This window comes from Pteropus alecto, unplaced genomic scaffold (assembly GCF_000325575.1).
Source record: "Pteropus alecto unplaced genomic scaffold, ASM32557v1 scaffold65, whole genome shotgun sequence".
In the NCBI taxonomy this organism is placed as follows: domain Eukaryota; kingdom Metazoa; phylum Chordata; class Mammalia; order Chiroptera; family Pteropodidae; genus Pteropus; species Pteropus alecto.
This window is the reverse complement of record NW_006439191.1, coordinates 9,332,150-9,359,488: the sequence shown is the minus strand read 5'-3', so window position 1 is coordinate 9,359,488 and position 27,339 is coordinate 9,332,150. Positions and strand designations below refer to the sequence as shown.

The window sequence follows — 27,339 nt, the reverse complement described above, 5'->3', positions numbered from 1 at the left end:
AGAAGGCAAATTCCTTTGCATCTAAATAATTAATCATTTCATATTTGAACTTGGCTAAGTACAAAAGTTTTTATATAGCAGAGATTGTCATGATCTTGTCTTCTACACAGGCTTTGTGAACTTGGACATTTGAACTGTGCCGTTGGTCAAGTGCATATCCACGTCAATCATTTTGTTTTATTAAGGGACTTTGTTGTGTGCTGTTCACAGTACGGGGGAAAGGTTATTTGAAAATTTGTTCTGCCATCAAGGAGCATTTAACACTATATGTTGTTCGGTTCTTCCCATCACAAATAAAGATCATCTCCATTAAATGCGTATAAATCCCCGAACCTCTTAAAAGAAAATTGAGTTAAATAAATATGACACCTCTTCCTGTGTTAAACTTAATTCATCTTTCAGCACATACATTTTCTGCCTATTATAGCAAAAGTGAGATGATTTAAATAACTAAAGATAAAAATAGGACCATCAAGCATTTTTACAGCACAGTATATTAAGGGCAGAAAAATATCTAAAGACAGAGAAATTAATATTACTCTGCATCCAAAATGAACTGACTACTGCAGTTGAGCTGGAATTCTACTTTTATTTTCCCATTAAATAAAGCAAAAACAGAACTGCTGCATTAAATAATAATTATAGTCTGGCAACATAAAAGGATGCACATGAGAAAGAGCTGTTTTCCCGGTCCAGTTACTATTAAAAGAATGAGCATATTATGTGTTTCCTTATTTAAGAGTTTGCGCAACATGATGGGTAGGTTCGACCTTCCATCGTGGTTTTGCAAGGTGCAGAAGTCCCATTAAAGTGGATGTCCTTTAAGTCAGACTCGTGTTTAAATAAAAAGTGGTGTGGGGTGGGGGAGGGACATTAATAAAATATCAACTCAGTAAAGACCTTGGTTTTTATGGAAACCGGGCAGCAAGAGTGAGGTCGGGGATGTCCCCAGACAGCAGTGAAAGCACCAGCAGAGAAGAAGAGCGACCTGGAGCAGAGGCTTCGGTGAGATTTTTTTCAGAAAGATGACGTCTGATGTTCAGACAAAGATTAGACAATTGCCAAAGAGTTTAGGATGAAGTACTGATAAGTAGCAACCTAATTAATCGATTCACAAACGAAGACAGTTAAAACTCTAGGAACACACCACCTCCAACAACAAAAAATGTATGCAGAATTGAATAGAAAACACGTTTCCTGTGTAGCTCATCTATAAATTGTACTTTGTCATAATATGCCCTGAATTTAGATCTAACCAAGATTAGACTTGAACAGTTTCGGAATCAGGGGAGATGGAAAAAGGTAGCGGAATAGGCGGAAGACTGTTAATTCCTCTTCCTCCAGCATGAGAAGTGAATAAATAAAAAGAGGAAATGAAAAATGTGACAATCAAGCACGTTCCATAGAATCGGAGAGAGAAAAGCCAACAAATCCAGCTAAAAGAGGTAAATGTAGGTGCATCCTATGAGAGAGAAATCGAAGAGATTATGGTCGGAGTGGTTATAAAAATAGCATTTTTGGACTATTTAAACTCTGTATTTATAACTGATAAAAGCAACGACAGACTTATAGCCACGAAGTAGTCATTTGAGACCCATTCATCGACCATCTCTGCACGTTACACTGCCAAGTGTTAAACTCTACCCTATCCTATCAAGAATTTTTTATTAAATGCCAACATGTCACATAAGCATATCGTAGGAATAAATTAATATAAATACTCTAGGCCTTGCTTCCTTGTTACTTCACGTATTTTTAAAAAATACATTTGAAAGGCAAGTTTGTATGCTATGTCATTTCTAGTCTGTTTTCAGTGTCTTACCAGATTCTATGTAGAGAAAAAATAGTTCTTATAAGTTACATCGCTGCTTTGCCTGTGAGAGTAGAGGAAACACTGATACTTTGGCAGACATCTCTGAGAAGACAAATGATGATAAAGAATATTTATAATTAAAATTACATAAGAGACCTGGAATGCGAGCTCAGAGTTTTCTGGTGGGCTACGTGTTGATGTCAGGAGGAGTCATACAAACAGAGTAAAGTGAGTCCGTGGAAAATAAGGTGCAGCTGGATCTGCCCCTTGTCAGCTGCTCACACCTCACCACACCAGAAGAACTTCTGCCACCAGCGATATGTGTCTAAGGGAATTTTTATAAACATCAGAATCTCCTGGGTCAAACAAAACGAAGAGGATGAACAAGGACCTCTTGGTGATAAAGAACAATATTTTTGTCTACAATCCTTTAACTTCAATTCAGACATCCCCAAAGCTCACTAAATTCACTTAAATTGTCGAGATTATTTATAATAATTATTCCAATTAAAGTGAATATTCATACTTTTCATTGAAGATGTCTTAAATTTTTTATGATAAAATGTTGCCCAAAATCCACTTGGGTATAATCTACCATACAGTATGTGATACGGTACTATCTTTCCAAAATCTGAAAAATTATGAGTTAGCAAATGTACTTGTCCCTATCTTTCTTCGTTAGGTGAGAAAACTTAGAACTATATCTGCCTCTGGTTTTGCAGTGTACTGAAAATTGCTTTTACTTGAAGTGTCTATAACCAGTGAAAATTTTACTAGGAATTAGCAAAGGATCCTTTTAAAACATGTTAAAGTGCCAGCACCTTTACGATGTACGCAGTAAATTTGTGGAATGTGTTAGTTTGACTGTCGGTCACCTCCATAGTCAATAAACCCTATAACTTTAAAAATGTGCATAATAGAGTGATCGCTGACACTCACAGCTACCAACCACTGCGTCCTTAAACTGGAATGCGAAATTTTAAATATATTATTAATATAAGTTTACCTGTTAAAAAATCATTTTCTTAAAATTATTTTAACAAAAATTAACATAGAATAGTTTCGAAACTCTAGCTGCCCATTCTCTCTGTTATTCACTCAAACAGCATTTATTCCCTTCAGCCATATGTTAAGAATCCTGAGATAAACAGCTGTAAGGAGCCTGTAATCTAATGTTTATTATGCATTTTTTATATTTGTGACAACAGTCAGAATGCTAGACAATGAGTCGGACTTGAGTGACATTACCCCAAAGAATATAATTCAAAATTTTACTTCTACTTCTTGAAAAGTGAATAGAATATTATTCTTTAAAACTGAAAAAATTAGGTAGCATCATTTTTACACACCCCAGATACTTAGGGGTTATATGGTGACTGGGCAGATAGGTTTTTTAGAGTCTATAGACAATGGGAAAGCTGAGAATTTTTCTGTGAACTTACTTACATTTATACATAGGGGAAAAACAACATTATAATCTCTAAATTTAAATTTTTTAATTAAAAAAATATAGCAGTTTCATAAGCTCCAATCATTTTCTTTTCTTCTAGTACTTTTTCTCTGAAAGCTTAGGAAGATAATTTTTAGAAATAACACCCCCCCGTAAAAACAAACAATAAACGATCTAACAACCACTTTCTGGTAAACCAAAAACAACAGCTCATTCTTTACCTAATTTTATTCAAAGGCCCCATGATAAATAACAAAACGCACAATTAGATTATCCGTGTTACGTATTTGTCATATTTTGTCCTTGGTGCTGGTTGCTTCGTGTATGTATTGTTGAGTCATCATCTAAACTGTATTTTGTGTGTTTCTTTTTCCCTCCCTTTGTGTCAGTCTTGAGAAATAGCATCACAAGTAAGTATTTTGTTTGTCTCCCTTTCTTCAAATGGTTAAGTATGAATTCAGAGCCGTTAAAGGAAAAAGGTTACTAAGGACTGCATTCAATATTTCGGATTATAAAATAAAATTCAGTTGAATTGCATAAAGGCTTTATTTTCAAGTTATATTTTCCTAATTGGATGGCAAATTAATTTCACCTGTTTGTCTTCAAATTCTGTGTACGTACTAATCCAATCACTTGTTTTACTGCATGGTGTCATTACCAGGTCGGCCCCAGTGGCTACGCCTGGCCTGTCCTTGAGTGAGGTGTCCACCTCAATGCAATCAGTAAGCTGACGTGAAAATTTCATGCCTATTCTTAGATTTAATTACCTCTTGGTTAATTTGATTTTTCAAAATTCTCTTCCCTTCAGTATGTCACATAGTACAGAGAGATCAATGACCATTTTCCTTACTTAACTCCCATGATGAAAATCTATAACGGATGTTCGATGCCTCCTATGTTAAGCCGAATTTCTTTTTGCTAGATTTTAACACACAGTAGTCTCCCCTGACCCATTTTGCTTTGAGCAGGTCCAGTTACCTGCGGTCGATCACCGCTCAAAAATATTGAGTGGAAAATTTCAGAAATAAACAATTCACAAGGTTTAAATTGCATGCCAGTCTGAGTAGCGTGTTGAAATCTGTCACCATGACACTCTAGCCCACACAGGACGAGAATTATCCCTTAGTCCAGAGCGTTCATGCTGTATACACAGTATGATAAGATCTTTTGAGAGAAAAATCCTATTTTATCGTTAGTTATTATTGTTAATCTCTTACTGTGCCTAATTTTTAAGTTAAACTGCATTATAGGTATATATATATATACACGAAAAAAACAGTAGAGGGTTTGGTGGCCATGGTTTCAGGATCCCCACGGGTAAGGTGGGACTGACTACTGCGCATTCTAGCCATTCTTTATTGACACTCCCTCTGTCCCTGTTCCTAGTACCTCATTTATTCAGTTATTTTGTGTGACCAAATGAGGACTGGACTTGGAACCAGATGATCTGAGTTTGGCTTCGTTGACTAGCTATGTGTGACCTTGGACTATTCTCAACACGTAGTGAAGATTAAGTAGACAGCATATTATTGTCACTTCACGAGTTATAAAAAGGAAGAAATGTGTTAAGTGAATTTTCAGAGTAAGTAGCAAATGATTATGTGCAAAGTACATACAGTAACATAGACCTTATTTCGTTTTTCCCTGGTGTGCCCTTTTTGCGTACACCACAGCATTGGTAAATGTTTATGTCGATACACTTAAGTTTATAAATAATATACAGTAAGTATTGCTGTGATTTGAATAAATACTTTAAATCTTAATTGAACATAGACACATCCACTAAGCTCCAACGCATTCTAATTCAAAAGCACACACACACACACACACACACACACACACATTCTCTCTCTCGGATTCTGAGGTCACCTGTAATGTTTTTTCACTTTCTCTCAACAAATTTTAGTCTTGAATTTTTTTTTTACTTTATTTTACAATTCCTAGTTATAATTTTTTCTAGTTCTATTGATTCTTGTTCATTTCCAACCCAGGAAAGCATTTCTTGCTTGCATTATTTACTTTCTTTAAGTTAATCAGAGTCTGCGGGCATACTTATAGCAAGAAGCAATTGGAATGGATCCGATCTCTTTGACTTGACTTAGCTACATAGTCATGGCTTTCTGTCCGCTTGACACCTGAAACCTCATGGAGATCACTCTTCACGGCGCTGCCAGGAAGCACATTGAGCCTTTGGTCTCAGCTCCTTGTCGAATGGCTGCTAGAACCTACCTGACCAGAAAGGAATAGAAAATTATAAGGTTGATCTAAGCCGATGAGGCCTTCGTAAGAGAGTGGTGACCTTGACGTGACAGTACGCTTGGGTTAATAATACTATTCTATGTGATTCTTTACATGAGAATACAGATATTCGTATCTACCGAGTCTTATATCATTGTATCTCTTCTTTAATTAAGGTATGACGTATGTCATAGAAATGTCCTTTCCTATGGCTCACTTATCCATAGTGACATATGCTTTAGGGCAGTGGTTCTCAAATGTTAGAAAAAGAAGGGGATTGTGTGCGTGTGCGTGTGTGTGTGCGCATGCGCATGTGTGTGTAAATGTTTTGGGCATAGTAGAATTGATGCTGTCCTCAATCACTGTGATAGTTTTCCATAACTTTATAGGTTTAGGTCCTTCCTTTTGAACTATAATATACTGGAGGTGATAGCTCCCCTGACCTACTCTGAAGTGTGTAGGGTCTACACACACACACACACACACACACACACACACACACACACACACACACACGGTTGAAACCACTGCTTTGGGCTATATATTCCTGTAATTCTGGAAAACAATAAGTGAAAATTGTGCCGTGAAAGCGACAGTTAGCAACATAAATATGATTCTAATAACGTAAACTATTTGAATACCTTTATGCACATGTTAAACCTGCATGCTTATTTAATATTCTTCTATTTGTTGATTTTTTGTTTGTTTATAAGTCAGTTTTGGAGTTTAAAGCTATCTGGGTGCACAAGGTACTTATGCATCACACATAAAAACCTGAACCTATAAACTCAAAATGACATTGAGTGTAAAATGAAAATATGCTTTTATATTTAGTTATTTCTAGACATGAAACAACCCTTTTAGTTAAGAAAAACCACTTTCAGTTTTCTGACAAACCACAAGCTAAGGATGAGGAGGACGGTCTGGATGGGCCACGCTCGGATCCTGACCTATGAGACACATCTGCGAGATTCCCTCGGTGACAACTCAGAATGTGTCAACCATAAATCAGACGGCACAGTTCAAGTCTATTCTAAAGGCTATAAAGCTATTCTTGAGGGGGTTGTGAATCCAGATTACAAGCACTCGCTTTCAAGCTACTGGGTGAATCGATTTATTTTAAAATATCACTTTGTTCCACACATTGCTCAATAACCTATGACATGAATAACTGTTCAATAAAAAGCTGAGAGAAAGTTGAATCGAGTCACTTCGAGATGTGTGTGTGTGTGTGTGTGTGTGTGTGTGTGTGTGTGTGTGTGTGGAGTGGAAAAGAATCTTTGATATATTTTGTGAATCTGACATTTTCTACCTTTCTGAAAAGAATGAAAGTAAATTAAACTATTTTAGGCATAGGAAACATTTTCTCATTTATAAAGTTTTCAGTTCTTGTGAAGAAATATTTTTAGCCTCTTTTCGACCCTACTAAGCTTGATAAATATTTGGAAAACGATATGACTTTTAAAACTGATAGTGCATTAAATTTCTATGAAAATTGTTGGCATAGCCGTATGAATTTTTAATTTCCTTATTGAACTACATCAACATGGTCCCAGAAGCATTGCTTATAAAATACACGTCTTAGTCTATTCAGGCTGCTGTAACAAAATCCCACAGGCGGGGTGGCTTCGAAACGACAGAAATTCATTTCTCACAGCTCCAGAGGCCAGAAGTCTGAGATCAGGGTGGCAGCGGGGTCGGTGGGGGGCCCCTCGGGTCAGATAGGCTTTTTATTCCATCCTCACAGGGCAGAAGAGGCTGGGAGATCTGCAGGATCCCCGTTATGATCCCACTCACCAGGGCGGACCCTCAGGACCTGCTCACCTCCCGAGATGCCCCCCGCCACTAACACAGTCTCCTTTGGGGTTACGATTTCAACGTATGAATTTTGAGAGGACACAAACCAAACACTGAGATCAGATCACAGCAATAGGCAGATAACTTTTCTAACTCTTACAAACGTTAGCATGAAATCTTGATTTTTTAAGTTGATAACTACATTAGGCGTCTGACAATGACGGTACGAAAAAGTGGGCCCAGAGTCCTCGCGTTACTTATAAACTAGGACAAAGCGGCCCAGAGCAGAGCAGGAAACCTCTACTTTCACTTAAACCCTCATCCTCTTCTTCAGATTCACAAAACTTAAACCAAGTGATCTCTACCCCCAAATGTCTGTTTACAGCATCTTGATTTCTTGTGAAATGTGGTCATTGATAGAGAAAACCACACCAAAAGTATGTCATTCCGTCTTTTTTTCATACCCATTTTCACCTACATATAACCCCTCATTATTTTTCTTTTGTTCTTTTCACTGTTTTTTTCCATACAAGATCATGAACCATCATGTTAACTGATAAATTATTGGGCATTTGCTGAGACAGGCACCGTATTGTGCACATGTCATGTATTATCTCTTAGATCTCAGAGAAACACTGTGGGCAAAGTAAAACTAGAATTACCCTGTTTCAGGCAGGAAGTAGGATAATCTGAGAGAGTTAAATTACACGGCCAGGAACACGGCTGATAAGTGGCGGAACCTGCAGTTAAAGCCAGGCCTGTCTGATGCCACGACACTTGCTTTTAACCTGTCGCTCTGACCCTAAACTCAGGCACTTTTGTGTATCCCAACACTGCCCTGTTTCCACTAGATCACAAGGTCCTGTTCAAAACACACAGAGTCGCTACCAGCTGTGAATGACGGCAGAAAAGTGTATTTATAAATGAACCTTCTTTTAAAACACACAAGCGCACGTGCGCACGCACATTCAGCACCCAGGAATAGAATACCGTTTCCACCCGTGAAGCTGATAATGTGGACATTTTCACTAAGATATATTAATATGATGGCTCTACAGAGTTGACGGTTGGCAAAAGTTTTCTTCCTACGTTAATGTGTTATATGAATTTGCACAACGTTTCTATGAGGTAGAAGATGGGTATTATTCTCATTTCACACAGAGTTTACGTAGTTTTGTTGTAGGAACAGAGCTAGGAAATATACAGAATATTGTGCAAATTTGTGTATTTTAATATATGAAAATCGTGTGTACTTTTCATTATGTCATATTGGAAGGATGCGAGAAAGGCATATGCATATTTCAACATGTAATGAACAATCTGTGTCAGTTCAGATTTCTTAAAATTAATCCCCAGATCCTTCTAATTCTTTTTTCTCATTATGTCATATTGGAAGGATGCGAGAAAGGCATGCATATTTCAACATGTAATGAACAATCTGTGTGTCAGTTCAAATTTCTTAAAATTAATCCCCAAATCCTTCTAATTCTTTTTTTCTATAAAATGAAATATATAAAGAGATGTTACTTATTTTATTAAATTATTAACAAAAGGCCTTGTGAGTCTTATAGGTTTTGTATATAAATCATGATATTCCCTTCTTTGGGGAATTCAAAACAGTGATGAATAGGATATTCAATATTATTTCAGTAATATACACATAGGCTTCAGTTTGTGATTTAGATGTATTTTTGACATAATTCTCAATACACGTAACTAGGAAAAAGCACTCACAAAGCCAGTGTTTCATCCTTCACTTGGAAGAGAATCTTTATCTCTCTTCTAAAATATTTTATGGTTGTGTGACTTGGATGATAAGTGGCATTATAGGAACGTAATGTTTTGAGAATTTGGTCTGGCAAGATTACCGTTTCCACATATTTGTAGGAAATCAAACTATTACAGAGACTTACGACTAGAAAGATCACATCAAATAAGGATTGTGATTAACAAAACTCTGCAAGCCATAGTCTAAATATGAATCACTAACATTTTCATTTTTGCTGAAAAGTACATATAAATTGAACTTCTGAACAAAGACTGATATTCTTCCTGATAGTAGCTATTTCTCAAGGATTTATATATTTTACTTCCACAGAAGAGGATTTTCAGTATATTATCAGGTAGAGACTATCAAGTAGGTAGAGCAAGTTGACTTAAAATGGTAGCCATTATTGCGAAACCATGGTATTAAGAATTTTATAACTTCCAACTTAAATTCTGATAGCTGAAATAAGGTTTCTAAGAGAAATTTAATGAAATGTTCTCTCATCAAGATATGAAAGTTAAATTAGATTTTATATCACTGATATAGTATTCTTTTGAAGTAGAAAGGTGGATATTTATGTTATATATTGAACTTAAGTGTGAGATATCGCAGCTTGCCACTAGGTGTTGTATGTAAGGACTGACAGCCTCCATCATTTATATTCACTTTTAAAGGATTTTATTGGATCTACCTCCTGAACTTAAATTGGTAATTTAAATTCTATTACTTAAAGCCAGCAACACATGCATGTTAGAGCTGAAGCTCAGACTTCTATTTACAGAAGAGAACACATCAGCAGATTCGTGAGGGCTGCTGTAGGTACAGATTCAGGAAGCTGTTCATTTGCATGTGCATGCTTTCAAACAGTCAGACTTCCGGCTTTGATCTGTGTTGCATTTCATATGACTTCCTGGTATGAAAAGCAACAATTCAGAAACGGGAAGCTTCTATTTATTAAGGGCCTATAATCAAAGGAGAGTTTCTTAGTTGAAAATCAGATTTCATAGTGAAAGAATAAGTCTAAATAGACTTTGAGTTTGTTCATTGCTTTTCCCTACTATTAGCCCAATTTAAGTTTTATTTGTGAGTTTAGAATACATTTGTGAAATATTAATATTTATAACACATTTTCGCTTAGGATACTAAGAACCATTCTTGAAATAATTTAAATATTTTAGTCAAAAAACATTTTATATGAACAGTTAATGCATGAATTAAAAAGGGCTTGTTTTCCTCTGGGTCATATGGGGGAATAAAAAAATTCACATTTTATAAAGTTCATTCCAACGCCATCTTTAGAAAGAGCAATAACTTAAAAACCTTTAAAATGTTAGTCATTCCAAAAATAAAACCGCTTTTATAATCTTTATTTAAATGTCATGTGAAATACATGTGAGAGATTTAGAAAAGTCCATTACATGGACTTAATTTGAATAAAGTTTTAAAATACCTAGTTTTTTTGGTCTGATTTGAAACAGCTTTGTTAACAGTCATTTGATAACTCTGATACATGAAAAATCCTTTCATTAAACTTACACTGGAGGATGCAAAGATATTTTCTTGTGTTCATATATAATTTCGAGAGGACATTTTCTAATAATATTTATACTAATGGAAAATTAGTATCAGTGATTATGATTTTGCTCTTTCTGTGAAAACTCATGAGATGATTATACCACGATATGAGCATAAAATCGATATAACCACAGTCCATACTTATTCCTAAAATATCTAATTATCGATATCCATTTCCTTTAAAGTCTCAAATATCTATCAGTGTGGAAGAGTGGGAAGACACCAAAGATTGCAAAGAGCAAGGTCATCACCGAGGCAACCACCGCAACTCCACGTCCAGCGACCAGTCCGACCACCCCCTGCTGAGGAGAAAGAGCATGCAGTGGGCCCGAAGACTGAGCAGAAAAGGTCCAAAACACTCTGGTAAAACAGCTGAGAAAATAACCCAGCAGCGACTGAACCTCTACAGGAGGTCAGAGAGACAAGAGCTTGCTGAACTTGTGAAAAATAGAATGAAACACTTGGGTCTTTCTACAGTGGGATATGGTATGCCCTCTAAACGTATTGCATGATATGGACTTGTGATTTCTGGCCGTTAGTCGTTGTAGAGTTGACGCTCATTCAGTAAGCTGAGAATCACACTTTTGTTTCACAGGTCAGTGTGGAGGGACTAGCGACACATAGCTAATCTCCGACAGGAAACGATGATGACGCTGGTAGTAAAAATCAAGTGCTGAAAATGTTAAGTATTTGCTTAGTTCTCTAGGCATCGTGGTGAACACGTTACATGAGTTACCTTCATTTTCATTTTCACAAAAACGCTTCCGTTTTAGAGGTAAAGAAACTAAGTCAAGGAACTTCCTAGTTAGCTTGTTCATGGCATGGCTGAGGTTTATGTCCGGTTCTGTCTGGCTCCAATGTCACACACACACCACCCCCTCATTCTAGGGCCTGGAATCAGATGAATCTGAGGCATTGGCAAGTAACTAAATGTACCAACCACAGATGAACCAACGTGTTCCTATAAAACATGATTAGCTCCTTGTGGTCCAGGAACAAAATGTCTTCAAAAGCTTTAATTTAAAGCTCAAATGGTGCTTGAGCTCATATAGTGCAGATCCGCCTCAATAACTGTCAGGCTCCTCTGGTGATTGGTGATGGCAATATAGACCATGTGGCACAGCTTAAATGCATTAGCAAAGAAAACTTTAAAAGATATCACTTATCACAGTATGAATTTTATCTTAAAAATAAATTTAGTCAACTTAGAGGAAAACCAAATGATAAATAAGTGGTTTGTTGTTATATATGTGTATATATATATATAAATCGGGTAAACCAGAAGCCAAGAAAACTGTAAGTATCGTACAGTTTAAGGATAAAATAGAATGCATTTCATATTTGCCCATCTCATCTTTGTTATGAAAGTCTCAGCCTGAAACAATGTACATTGGGAGACATTTTAATCATTGAATTAGAGTTTAAAAGAAGTTGCCTGTATTTCTTTGGACAAGAAAAGCATGTTGACTAAGTACCTGCTCTGTGCCAGGAACAATGTGAGGTGTTTTTCGTACATTTTCTCATCACTCCTTACGACCCTAAGTGTTCTATGATGTGGAAAAAAAACGTTGGAAAGTGTTGGACTGGAGAATGGGAGGCAATGAAATGATTAACAGTGCCGAGTAGTAGAGAGAGTAGTGATGGGTCATTGACGACCTCGGCGAGGGCGGCATCAGTTAAGTGGTGTATGTGAAGCCGGATTTGAGTAGCACGAGGAATGATGTTCAGGCAAGGATGTGGATACAGTGGGTTTAGATACATCGGGGAGCCCAAGGTAGTGGAAACGTAATCTATCGGATGGCTTCCATGACCAAGTCAATTCATAACACGAGGTGGACGTTGGGATACAAATTATTTGGTTCCCGTTCCATCCAGCAGGAGGGGAGAGCTACAAAGGAGGAGAGGGTTGTCTTTTTAACAGTATTACCAAGTAGTTGCCCACACCATTCCCACTGTGTCTCATCGGCAGGAAAGCATGTTTGATTTGTGGCAGCCCAGATCTAATTAAAGAAAACGAGCATGGCTGTTGAAAGACAAGTGTCAGTCTCTGCCATAGTAGATATTTTCTAAGAAGTTTCGCTGTGAAGGGGGTGGGTGTGAAATATGAGGATGGCCGGATGGGAAAGTGGACACAGAGGAGGGACGATTCCAGGGAGAAATGAGCATGCTGATTAACACGGAGCTCTTAGAGAAGTTGAAAATCCGGGAAAGCAAATATCTCTGCTTAGATATTTGGAAATGAGGAAAAGATGCATGTTTTTAAATGCGGGAACCGCGCAGGCGTTTAGACAGGAAGTTGAGTTCTGCCTCCCACGATGGTAAGAGGCACAATCGCCCGCTGAGAATGATTCCAGAAGTGGAAAGGTGAGTGTTTTGAAAACAATTCAGAACATCTGCAGTCTCAGAGGAAAAGGTGTTCTCTCTGTGCAAGACTAATTTCTTTTAATATATATATTTTAAAATTTGTAATACGAAAACTTCCAAACATGAACGTGGGAAAACGCTATAACGAATACTCATTATCATGCTTCACAGCTATTAATTTCAGCTTGTTTCACGTACAATCCCACCAGTTTTCCTCACTTATATTATTTTTAGGTAAATTTCACACACGTTTTAGTGCATACTTCCATAATTTATAGACTAGTTGTAAAATTATAATCAAAATTATGTAAAAAAAAAAAAGAAAAAGATTTCTTAAAGGTGTTTGCCATTGGGTTTTCATTTGGTTGGTTGTGTGTACACAAAGATGTTTTAATCTATAAACTACACTCAGCGTGAGTACTTTTTAAGTATTATGTAAATAAATAGTATAATTCTTCGGCAAGGTATTTAAAATGACACACACTCACTAAAAATTATTCTAACTACGGACCGATATGTAATGATCAGCCCTTAGAAGGACATATTAATAGTATAAATTGGCGAGAGAGGCTTCCTGCTATGGTCCCAGTCAGTTTTGACAGAGATTGTAATAAGTTTCATACTGTCAGTAAAAGATGAAATGCCGAGGGAGAAAATAAAGAAATCCTTTCGAGTGAGAAAGAGGTAACTAGTAGTTCGACACCAGAATTCATTACATCTATCGGAAAGCCTTAGTGTCTACGTAAATTGATAATATGCCTGAAATAATAGGTAGATTAACCAAGAACTCTTTTTTAATAGCCAACATGGTGACTTAATTCTTGGTTATTCTCTTTCTTGGAAAGAGTAAACAAATTTGATGAAAGATTGTTATTCCCGCCCGCACCTATAGCAGACGTGGTGGTGGCAATATGCATAGTGATAATACTAACCCCATCAACTTCTATTTTCAGACACTTATAAATCATTGATCATTTTCATGTATGTTCTCAACAACAGCCAAAAAAATCTCCCAATTTCTAATAGATGTCAGGGATCTTTTTCTAGCACAAAATTATTCACAAATTTATCATACGGCAAATTACCAAAGATTGAAAAGGCATTGTTGCTAAGTATTTTAGAAAGTTTTGCAAAATTTGGACTTAGGAAGAATAGTAGAAGTATCTGAGATCGCTGTAATGACTTCAGCAAAAATTTATTATTTAAAAAGAAACTGACACTGAATTTTTTATTATTTTAAAAAAATATATTATTCACCTTTTCCCAATATTAATGAGTACAATAATATTGATATGACAATCAATATATTCCCAGGATAGAGTCCCAGAAAATATATAATTTTATATTATTCTATTTCCAGAACTGATCCATTCTCATGAGAAAGCAGTCAGACAGAAGGAGATATACATGGGTTTGTTTTGTTATTCTCATTCTATATATAGAATGTTAATAGAGAAAAACAAACCGAATGGTTTTCTTAATAGATGAAGTAATGAAGCTTTCAAAGGGGGTAATTGCTGAGCTGATAATGATTTACACTAAATGAAAATGTTTGGGGAATGAATTTTCCATATCTCCCTAAATTAACCTATAAAGTTTTGTTTCCTGGAGTTTATTATATCTTTCCCAGAACATTAATTTTTCAATGACAACAACATTTTTACATAATTTAATACCATAGTGAACTTAATTGCACTTAAATATACATATATTTTACCTTTACAACTGAAAACTCAAATGTTATGTGTTGGCTTATGCTTAAGAAAAATGTGGCCAATTTGAATAAAATATCTTTAGTCATTGAGAAAAAAAATTAATTGGTTGAGTGAACTTTTTACTTTCAACATTTTATCATGGGTTGAGTATAGTCAATGAATGAGCAAAGAACGAACTTTCTAAATGCATTAAAACAGTGAGAAGAAACTTCTGATTATGATGACTGTTTATGCTCTCAATTTAAATAACTACAAAAATCAATAGCGTGCAGACACCAGACGAAAGAAAGCATGTAAGTTTATTCCCGGAGGGAAGAGAGACAGACGAGTTGTCTTTTACAGGCTAGAAGTCAAGCAGGTGGAGCCAAAATACGAAAAATCAATCCCTAGAAAGAGATGCAGAAAACAAGGATCACGAAGTGGTTATTGTCCGCATGTTCAGTGTGGTAGAGAAAAGTAAAAGCATGATAGAGAAGGCAAAGATACAAAAGAGACCAAATGGAAACCCCTAGACTTTAGAATTCATAATGCAGCATAATTATAAGTATCCTGAGCTCATTTAAATGATATGCTTAAAGCCACATAGGAAGTTTACAGTTAACTCACGGGCACACCTGTAACTACGCGCCTGGCCCGTTCTGAAGACCACCGCCCAGTATATGCTGCCTCTCAAGATGACGACTGCGAAGGGGTGGGGAACGCGAGACCGCCAGAGGGTCATGCTCCGAGCGCTTATTAGACAATGTAGGAGAAATGAGCACTGCGCACCCCAAGGCATTTTCTCTGATCGGGCATCTCTCGTGGCGACTGAAGGAAAATGTGCCCGCCCTGTGCACAGCACGGACTCCTTTGTTTCCACTCGTGTTTCTCATGGGCGCTCAAACATGCTGCACTGTCCCATCTCGACGGTGCTCGCTCCCTCCCGCTCTCTCCCCCGTATCTCTTGCTCTCGCTCTTTCCAGCTCTCCAGCTGTATTTCCCTCCCCCCTTCCAAATTTCCTCCCTTGCCATTGTGACCAAGTCACCTGTCACCTGGGCTTCTATACTATTCACCTACTATTCTCGAGTCCAAATTTGAGTCCCCAAAGCTCATTTTCCAGAGCTTCAAGCTGATTCATTCCGTAGGAAATCAGATCGTGCCCCCAAACCTCCCGCCCTTACGCGCTCTCAGCGGCTTCCAGTTGCTCTTAGAATGCAATTCAAACTCTCAGCCGAGGTCCGTAAAGGCCACGGATCTGGTCCTAGCTCCCTTCTCAGCATCGTCTCCAAGAACGTCCTCACTCCATCTCTTCGTCAGGACCCGCTTTCCACAACTTAAAATCAAACACCTGCTGTTCTGTCTGGACGTGGCTCTTCCTTATCTTCGTACACCAGCCCCTTTCCATCGCGACACGTGAATGATTATTTTTACTAGTCACAGATTGATTTTGCCGGCTAACACAGGAAACCTGCTGTGAATCAGGTGCTGATTCTAAGAACTATATATTGATACGAATGTATTCATTTTAAATTGTATTGATTAGTTATTTATAATTTAATTCCAATGATAACCTATGAAGTAGTACTATCCTTACCCCATTTTACACGTGAGGAAACTGAGCAGAGACAGATTTTCTTAAAGCAAAGTAATCTGCCTGTGGTTTCAGCATCTAATGGGGCAAGCCGGGATTCTGAGGCAAGAAATCAGGTTTCAGAGCCTTTGTTCTTAACCGAGCCTCTCGATGATACTTTTATATTTGTTATTTGAAATGTTTCTATGATTACATAATGCATAATGGAAGTGTGTTTTCGAAAGTATTATTCAATGAAATGTACACAAAGATTTCATTTTTTCTGATCAAATTTTATTCTTTTAAGTGTTCTTAAAATACTTGCACGAGGAAAATTTAAAAATCAAAGCAAGCTAAAAAAAACTCACATGTGTGGAATGGGACTTAATTATTTTGTAAGAACAGTAGGAGTATTTTTTATAAGACTGGTAAAAAAAAATTACATTTGACTTTGTTTTCTTCAGTCTGAAAGCTAATTACTTGGAAGAAAATGAAGCAAGCTCAATCTTTATTAACTCGAGTGTGAAATAAGTCTGTGAGAGATGCCAGGAAACATTTATTCTCCTTGTTAAAACTTATACTCTTCTATGCTCTCAGCAGTCTTATCCAAAACATCCTGCATTATAGTACTTATTTGGTGAATATTAAAGAAAATTTAGAGATGTCCCCATTTTGACAAAAATGGCGGGGGGGAGGAAGGAGTATAATTCTTTCCTTTGGAATGCGATCTATTTACATGAAGCACCTAAGAATATTTGCTATACAGAGCTTTTGACTGAATAATTGCATACGCTAGTTAATATAGCAAATAAGTTTCTTGGTAAATACTAGCAATTGTTGAATTTGACTCTATAGAATTTCTTTTAGAGTTTTCTATATTCTAGTACATTTATTTCAAATTTCCCAAGAAGAATAGTTCCATTAAGATAATTATGTCGATAATGAAATAATAATTTCAGTAAAATAATTTGTATAGTGCTTTTTATTTTGCCAAAGTCAGAGATCACCTATCAGGAGCTCGTCACATATCCTTGCAACAGACTTCCTTAGTAGATATTTTTGCTTGATTGTAAATAAGAGTCTTCTCAGTTCTGGTTCATGAGCCAAATTTTCCATCCCAGAACCAAAAATGAGTACAACGTCATGTTCATTATCAAGGAGAAAAGTTGGGTGTTGACATTGACTGAGATGTTATTTGTTAAAATTGTTTTCCCTCAAACGCCACTGTTCAATAATGTTCACGATTTATATAGGAAAGTTCAATAATGCTGCTGCTTCTTTAAGATTTTGACTTATACACAGACAAATGAGATATAGGTTTTCTATCAGAACTGTTATATTTTAGAGTATTATGTTTTAGTTTCCAGAAGGCGCTATCGATTTGTTCCTTTGTACAGCAGTTATGGAAATTCACACAAGGGAGGAATTTCTCAGAAAAGCAAACATAAACCCAAATTGCTTTTCATATAGAAAGATGGTCCTTTCCTAGTAATCTCATGCTAGCGCGATATGCTTTAGTTGAAACTGTACCTTACGTGAATTAAGTTCACTTTATATGCACATTACAACTCCATCTTCAGCCAGCTGAATTGGCCAGCCACCCCTAAGACAGATTTAGCAAATAAAAATATAGGATTTCCAGTTAAATTTGAATTTCAGATAAACAACAAATAATTGCTTAGTACAAGTATGTCACACGTACTATTTGGGACATATTTATGCTATAAAAGTTTGTTAGATTTCACTGGGTATTCTCTATCTGCCTGACAACCCATCCCTATGCCAGAACACTTCCTTGTATTGACCCTGGAGATATATGCAACCAAATATCTTCCTTTATTTGATTATTAATTTAATGATCTTGTGATTAGAATAGTTTTACTGGCATGCTTATGGTGGTTCAGTTATACCGCAGTTATCTGTCTTGTAAAATAACGATTTTCATTTGTAGACTTTAAAAATAGTGCCCATCTGCGTGTCAACTTGAAAATCGTAACTAAAAATGTTGTTTCCTATTCAGGTGGTAGGGTTTTAGACAGATGAACCTGGTGGTAGACATTATTTTATGAAAATAACATATATTTTCCAGTGCAGAATATTGGCAGGGTCAGCTACTGTCCCATGAAAGACCTTTGCTTTAACTGTACGCAGTTATGTGAGTATTGATCTCTCTCTATTGGTATGAAATCTATTCTTAGATTTTGGATCAAACTGCAAACTTTAGTACTTCTTTCAGGAGCCACGCTTTCTCTACCCCTGAAGTGTCTAGAAGGATCCTCTGTCGCTAGAGCAGGGTTTTAAACGGTCCCCGTGCAGCCTAAACATGGCACCACTGGGTCACACTTACTGAAGTGCGTGTCCACACGGCCTTACGGGCCCATCCCAGCAGAGCCTTGTCAGTTAAAATCTTTACATCCCAAAAATGTTTTCTTTCCCCCTATACGATGCCAGTTCGGCTCTCCAGCCCTGAAGCCTGACCATGTCTTCAGAGTGAATTGACAGAATTCAAAGGGTACAGCATTTTAAAAAATATGTATTGTCTCAGAGGATTAATAACTCGGTATATACTTCTCCTGAGACTTACAATTAAATTCTGTTCCACAGGATTCTTTGCATTCTGCCAAAAATATAGGATGGCTTATAGCGGATATATTATGTAACAAAACCAAACATATTTAAGGCCTTCAAGTTTTTTATGTTTGCTGTGTTTTCTAAACACAATGTCATTAGATTTTTCACAGAATTTCCCACACGAATATTTCTGTCTAGGTGGCATCTGGAACCACAATTACTTTTTCGTAATTGATAAAGCTTAATAAATCAAGTCAACAACTTGTCCAGATTTCTTTAATACTTCGTCAGTGCAAACGCTTCAAGGGTAGAATATAACTGTAGTTGTTTTAAACAGAATTAGCTACTTTATTTTTATCACCTATTGGAACAAACACTGAGTACCTGTCAGATATTTCCAATGACAGTAATTTGAAAACAGAGTTACGTACACACTCACGCTGTGGGACGAACTGTGGCAAGTTCTCGTTGACAGCTCTATGGTTTGAAGTTAAGATGCTCTATAACTTTCCCAGTAATTTTCCGTTAAGTAGTGTAACAAACTCGGCATTTGTTTATCTTCCAGACGAAATGAACGATCATCAGGGTACCCTGTCCTACATCTTGATCAACCCATCTCCAGACACCAGACTAGAGCTGAACGACGTTGTGTAAGTTGACCTCAAACTTCACCCGAGGCACCGATTCGTAGAAAATCACTAATTTATGATTATACGTTTATCTCCACCATGATAGCCTACCCACCCCCTTAGGATTCTTGTGATATAAATGTATGAGTCTAAGTTTTGTGTTCAATTAACAAATGCATTTTATGTATTGTTGCGTGTAATCCTATTTTTTAAAAGCATTATAGGATTACAGAGGAATAAAAGAAAAAAACAGCAGCACGAATTTTGTATTCCGTGAGCTAATATATCTTTGGAGAAATAAGAGAAAATATGTAGAATAATAAGGGAACAACCTAATTCTAAAGACCTTAGATTTCTCACCAGCCAAAGTTAATAAGTCAAAACACTTATTAGCTAAAGGTCTACGGCAGTAAATAGGATTCATCAAACACTACGCCTTCTACATGGACAATGCACTGGTGTTGCCTTAAAAGCGTAGCAGAGATTAAGACTTTTCTCCTGATTTCAAAGTGCTTTCATTCTCATTTACAAAACTATGATTTAAGCATAAAACATTTAAGAGCAATATATAACATGATTTTGTCACTAATGAATTAATGGATTATACTCAGGCCTTTTATGTTTTTCTAAAAAAATCACTCTCAAAAGTTCATTTTAAATGAAGAGGCCATGGTTATTTGATTCAAAGAACAGTAAGTCACTAGACAATATGGTGTTAACAAAGCTTATTGCTCCTGTTAGTTTTCCCTACTGGTCTACAGTGCCGTTGATATTTAAAGTAATTACAAAAGCAGTGAGCACAGATGACAAAGTCCAGTTAAGAGATCCGGGACACTCGCATCCACTTTTATTTGGTCAAAGAAAATAGACTGCCTAAAATTGCCTTTTCTCGTTTTCGTTAAGGAAGATATTGTACGAATATTTTTCCTTTATTTTTTAAGAGGAAAAATACCATCTTCATTAGCGCTCTCACTTTTAAGTTAGCTTCTCTGTTCATTTGCTGTATCTTCTAAAATTATAAAACTATGAATACTAATTTCATTTGCACCTGAAACAAGACTTTCTAGAATGCTGCATTACACATATTTACTTTTCTTCTCTCCCATCCTTCCCCCACCCCACAAAAACAAAACGAAACGAAACAAAAAACCTTCGGTGGCTTCCTGTTGCCTTTGGAACAGAAATTAATCCTGGAACTCAAAGTCCCGCATTAATTATTTCCTACTTTTCTTCCTGAATTTACCTGGTCTAAGCAGCCTGTTAAAGTCAAACTCGTTTTCTAAACACGTCAGGAGCATCCCTCATCTGTCGCTCCTGTCACTCCTCAGACTGCCTTTCTGTTCCTCTCTATTAAGCCTGGACAGAGAAGCTGAAGCTGGCATCCTGAACAAAGTGTTCCCTAATTCTTTCTCCTGTTCTTTCTCTCTGATGTGATGTTAGGAATTTATTTTTTCTTCTTTATGTCTGCCTCATAAATTAAACCCTACGATCTTCTGCAGGACAGGGGGCAGGGTGACTTTTTGTATTCCCAGGTCCTGGCACAATATTCAGAGGTGCTCAGGAAATGCACGTTTATATCGTTTCACAGTCTGAAGTAAAACAACTCTCTTAAATTCTAACATTGAAGAGATGTTTGAGTTTAGCATATGAACATGTGCCTATGTATTAGTAGAATGAATTAAAAATTATTGTTTATACTATTGTATAATTCTCATTATAGCATAACCTGAATTTTAGATGATAAATTTCCAGATAATTAAAATATCTGTGTATAATATTCTCTACGTTTAATAAATCCTTGATTTTATAGAATCATAGAATATTTAAATTAAAAATATAGAAATTATTTAGATCAAGTTTATTTATAAATGACAAAAATAAGATTAAGAGCAGTTAATAGAAGAATCACGGCTAGGATGTAGGTCTCCTTGATAGAAAAATAGCCAATGCAAGGGCTAATTAATCAACAAAATAACTAAAATAAATCATGAATCTTTGACAAACTGAAGGTAGTGAAATGGAACATAACTGAATATAACGATTCTTGATTTATCAGCATTCGTCAATATAACCTTCTTAGGTATAGAAATAATACATGCCCTCAGCTATAAAAAATGATGAAAAATTGCCATTTGAGACAATGTAAATGGATCTTGAGAGTATCATGCTAGGTGAAATAAGTCAGACGGAAAAGGACAAAAACCATATGATTTCATTGATATGTGGGATATAAAACACAAACAACAGACGAACAAGACAAACTCTTAGACACAGACACAGTATGGTGGTTAGCAGAGGGGACAGAGGGTGGAGGGAGGATGAAGAGGGTCAAGTATATGGTGGCAGAAGGGGACTGGACTGCGTGGTGAGCACATAGTACCATATAGAAGCATATTATAGAACTGTACGCCTCAAACTTATATAATTATCAACCCATGTCACCCCAGTAAATTTAATTCAATGAAAAATTAAAATTAAAAAAATACAAGCCCTGCAAAATTTTACAGGCCAACTAAACTGATTCCTTCTGATGATGTTATCAGTAGAGACACAGCTTAGATAACCTGAAAACCCATCAGAGGTGAAGTAGCAACCTCAAGTGTCGGTGTGAATTAGTTGTGCGTTTATTGACCATTACAGCTATTTGCTTTGTTTTCTTTTATCAGGTACTTAATCCGACCAGATCCTCTGGCGTATCTCCCAAACAATGAACCCAGTCACAAAAACAGCATCCAGGCTACTGGTCAAGAGTCTCGTGAGGAAACGCAGCTTTGATAATGAGAAAATCAGAGACTTCTTTTTTCTTACGAGGATCTTGCTCGAAAGAACTCTACATCTTAGGGGAAAAAGTGTTGCTGGCATAAAATAAACTAGATTGGAATGTATTTAATTCTCACATGTTAAAAAAAAATGTATTCTCTTAGAAGTATAGATTATTTTGAAATTCCACATACTGCTTATTGGTATTCCTATTAATATTTGAAAGACATCAATGAAATGATTTTGAAAAACTATATTAAAACACAAAATTTGAAATCTGATATTTGATCGTTTGACAATAATCCAAATGGTATGAAGCCAATTTTAAAAAGTATTAGGGTTTTGTGAAAGTGACCTGAAAATCCAGCTGTGTTTGGGGCATCACAAGGGACACAGAAGATCGCCACTCCTCTTAAAAAGTAAATGTGTCACATTATGTTCTTTATAAAATCGAGATCATAAATGTCTAGTCTTCTCTATCCAGAGATTAACGAACAAACTTGTCGGCTGACATTTTTGTAAGAATCATAGTTTAGAATGTAAATCTTTAAGTTATTTTAACCTGTTTCTGTTGCCTTTTCATGTGGGATCATATTTATTTCAGCATGTTTCATTACACTGAAGAAAGCAAACAAAAAGAAATATCAAGTACCCGAACTTTTTGCTAACTTTATGTCTGACACAGAGCGTACGCCAAAAAAAAGTGCACTAAAAAGCAAATATTGATTGTCCTCCCAAAAGAATGCCTAACATAGATAAAATATTTAAAACACATTTGTTGACTTAATTTAGTTTAAGAATTGAAACATTAACTGAAACATGCCGTAATGCTTTTATTAGGCTCTTGAGTTTTAACATTTTTGATATATCTATCTATATAGATGATTTCATTAGAAAGATACTTTAAAAATCAAAGAAGCAAAATAATATCTCTTGTGGATTACAAAGACATACTGAAACATTGAAAGTCCTCCTTTATGCTTTTGGAACTGAAATAACTATACAAACAAAAATGGTATGTCAACACATTTTATTTAATTTTGAAAAATTATCTATAGGAACCATGTTTTAATATTGTGAGGAAAAGGTATATAATAAGGATAGGTAGTTCTGCCTTGAAATTTAATATAAATCATGCAGAATTAGACAGTTATAAATTCAATATAAATTGACCCTTGGTGACACCAATACTTTGGTCTGTACTTTTTTTATTCCTTCAGAAACAGAGTGGAAAGCACAAAAGCATAACTCGCTAGGTAGCTGGAAGGTGTTTAGGTATTCCCATGAAAGAGACATTGGTAAATTTTAAGATATTTTTCTTGTAATTTTTGTATTTTTTAAATTTTTTAATTTGACATTGAGTTTCAATTCAACAGAATATAGGACTTATAAGATTGGAAAGAAATATTTTATCCTTTTTTTCATAAAGCAGATACATTGAAAGGAAAATAGAAAGATTAAAAGACAGATTTTAAAAAGTCTAATAGTACCCAAATGATTCTGTAGAAATAAAAATGTAAAACATAAAATGTAAAATTATAGATGATAGCCATTGTGTAATTGGTTTAGAGAATATAAAATGCCTATTTGTTGTCGTTCCTGTTTTTTAGTAATTTCACATTATTCTCATTTTGGAGTAACGAAAACCCTAAGAATTTCCCCCCAAAACAAGGAGAGCCTGTCTTTAATTTTCTTTAATCAGACAGAAATGCAGAATTTATAACAAGTTACCCAAAATTGGAAGTATACCTTACAACAAATATCGTATGCGTAGGTGTGTGTATGTTATAAAAACATGGGAAATATATTTGATAAACACAAACATTAACATGTAAAGTATTCGGACTTAAGGCAGAATCAAACTCACCTGTAACGAGGGTTACAGTGAAGGTAACGAACCCGTTTTACGTCCGCTCATCAGTAGTCAAGTACGATGTCTGAGTTGCCATTTCTTTACTTCGTCGCAGTTATTTTTAGGAATAAATGTAAGATTTTGTGACTCCTCAATTTCCTCACAAGATCTCGAGTTTAGTATTTTTGCATTATGACCATTATCAAGACTAGGATTTTCAGTTAGGACGTGACTATATTTCCTATGAAACTAAATACCGTTTCACAAATTTTACAATATTTTTGACTATGAACATTAGCCCAAATTTAATATTTGATGCAGTTCGTATCGGCTTGCTGTAGTAATGACAGTTTATTAGTCTTTCTGTTATTTAAAGAATAAAAACATGCTTATAAAAGCCTTTTAACAAACTGTTGCCTTTTTAAAACACTTAACTTGCACATGAAAATAAAACATGAGTCAATTATAGTCCTTGTAACCGTATGGGGACTAGTTCTCTTTATTGTATATGTACCATTTTGCTACCAGTTACACTGAATTGCTTTAAAATAAATAATAAAATTATTTCTGATGATGAAGCTCTTGGTGTTTTTTTGAGGGGGAGGGACAAAACGTTAACTGTTTAGACAAATTGTTTTGAAACTACAGAATTCATTTTTCGCTTTTATATTTCAAAATCAAAATAAACATGAAGGTGCCCTCCTCGAAATCAATAGTCGTGTACACACTGTTACTGGGGTTACTTCTTAACTTAGCAGATTCTGAATAACCACGTGACAGGAGAAAAGGCGGGAGGAAGGGACCGGGAAGGGTGGAGGTGGAGAGAGTAAATGCACAAGGGAAAAGTACAAATCCTATTAACCCGTCCGATATCGGCGGCAGAAGGAGATTTGACTTTGGGTGATGAACGCACAACGTATTAAAATATGAATGATGTACTGTAGAACTGTACACTTGAAACCGATATAGTTTTATTAACCAATATCACCGCAATAAATTTCATAAAAATAATACTAAGAGAGAAATAGTCAGCATAGGATTAAATACCTAGAATTGAACGAAGGAGGCGAAACAGCCATATATTGAAAACTTCTGGACGTTAGTGAAAGAAACTGAAGACACAAATAAACGGAAGGATATTTCATGATCACTGATCAGAAGAATCAATATCGTTAAAATGTCCATGCCAGCTAAAGTAAACTACAGATTCAATGCTATCCCCATCAAAATGTCAATGCCATTTTTCAAAGAAATAGAAAAAATACTAAATTTTGCGTAGAACCATAAAAAACCCTGAATGCCAATAGCAATCTTGACAGAACAAAGCTGGAGGCATCGGGCAACCTGGTTTTAACCGTATTCCAAAGCTACAGTCATCGAAACAGCATGGTTCTGGCATTAAAACAGACACAGAGATCAATGGGATGGAACGGAGCGCCCAGAAACGAGCCCACGCGTTACGGTCAAATAATTTACAACGAAGAAGCAAAGAAAACACAGCGGGGAAAGCACCGTCTCTTCAATACGCGGCGGTGGGAAAACGGACCAGGCACGTGCAAAAAAATCAAACGCAACCACGTTCATGTACAAAAACGAACTCCAAAGGGATTCAAGTGTAGCATCCAGACCTGAACAGAAGACCCGAAACCATCACACTTCCAGACGGAAACACAGGTAGCGATCCCTTTGACGTAGGTCTCGGTGATAATTTTTTGGATCTGACACCAAAAGCAAGACCAAAAAGAAGTGGGACTAGATCAAACCACAAAGCTTCTGCACAGCAAAGAAAACCGTCAACATGGCTAATGCCTAAAATACAAAAGGCGGCTCGTGCAACTCCATAGCGAGAAACCAGTCTAATGAAAACACGGCAGAGGACCTGGAAAGACATGTTTTCAAAGAGGACATACAGACAGCCAGCATCGGTTCGTTAACCGACGGAATGTGCGCACATCTGACTCCAGCCAGAAGGACCACCGGCCCGCTCCCCACGTCAGGGATCATGTCCGCGGCTCAGTTCACAGTGCCCGGTGGCCCAAGCTGCACCGACAGCGTCCCCAGATAATTCGACCCTCCCTCATTGGTCCCCGACCCGCTTTTTGGTACCGATAGCCTGTCTAACCCTGAGTGTCCTTCTGGACGCCCTGCCACCCCGCACTCATATCGACGAGCCACCCATCCACCCTCCTGCACCCACCTAGAGAGTCTCAGCGTTCAGGAACCCTTGGCACCTTCTCAGAGTCATACCAAATGTCATGTACACAGAGCATCCTTTCTTGATGCAGCAATTAAAATAATACGTTTTTCTCTTTTTAAAAAGTTTTTGCTTGTATTATCTATGCCTTCCATGTTTTCTCCTGACTCAGTGAGATGCTCCTTGAGAACAGTCGGCTCACTTCAAGAGGTTTTACGGAAGGAACAAGGCACAGAGTGACCCTCTTCTGATGGCGTGATTCTGTACTCACCGGAGGAGGCTGGCTCGGAGTCCGGGCGGTGGCAGGTGTGCCCAGGGCTGCAGACAGCCATCGTCAGCTGGAAAAGGCGGAGTCTGGATTCCCCTATGATGGGGGAGAGCAGAAGACCCAATCAGTGGATCATGCAGAAGAAGCATCCCGTCTCCCCACTGGATTCGAGAGATTCCTGAATCTCTTATACGAAAACAGTGGGGTTAGTCATACCGTCAGCTGCTGCTGGTGGGAAAAAACCTTAATACATTGTGTGAGGGGTGGTATTTGCAGTTTCTATCCACATTTTAAATATTTCTTTTCTCTCCCACTATTTCAACAGGAATATATTCTATAGAAACAGACCTTCTGTGTGCCAGATTTTCAAACGTCGTTCAGAGACCGTTTAGTGCGCGTCAGTAGAAGAATGTCCAAAACATCTATAGAATGTCATCTGGCCTTTAATAGTGTTTGTGCGTTGACATTTCAGGTGATTACCAGTGCATTTCAGGTTATTTTAACCACCTCATCTCCTCACTTCTTAATGGCCCCTCCGACTCTTTCCTTGACTTCCTTGGAACCCTCTCCTGAATTTCCAGCCCTCTTCCAAATTTTCCAGTGGTGTTCAGCTGTGCTTTTGTTGAGACACTTACTCTTGAACTGTCTTCTGGTTTTGTAACCCAGTCTCTGGCTGCATTCAATCACGTCTTAATTTCTTACGTCCTTAATTTTAGTTCTTGACTTTAAAAACACAAATAATAGCTTGAAGAAAAATATGCAAGAACAGCTTCCCAACTAATGGGAAGACAATTT

General features: G+C 36.7%; 1 protein-coding gene across 1 annotated transcript in view; it reads left to right on the top strand.

Annotated features, from left to right (window-relative positions):
* The window catches only part of LOC102888097 (potassium channel subfamily T member 2-like), a 145,909-nt gene extending 121,249 nt beyond the window's left edge, over nucleotides 1-24,660 (top strand). The window contains 3 exon segments of the mRNA XM_025049843.1: nucleotides 10,827-11,127; nucleotides 19,407-19,491; nucleotides 22,137-24,660. Coding sequence (XP_024905611.1) covers nucleotides 10,827-11,127; nucleotides 19,407-19,491; nucleotides 22,137-22,245 — 495 coding nt within the window. The 3' untranslated portion in view covers nucleotides 22,246-24,660.
* Nucleotides 24,661-27,339: the final 2,679 nt, after the last annotated feature.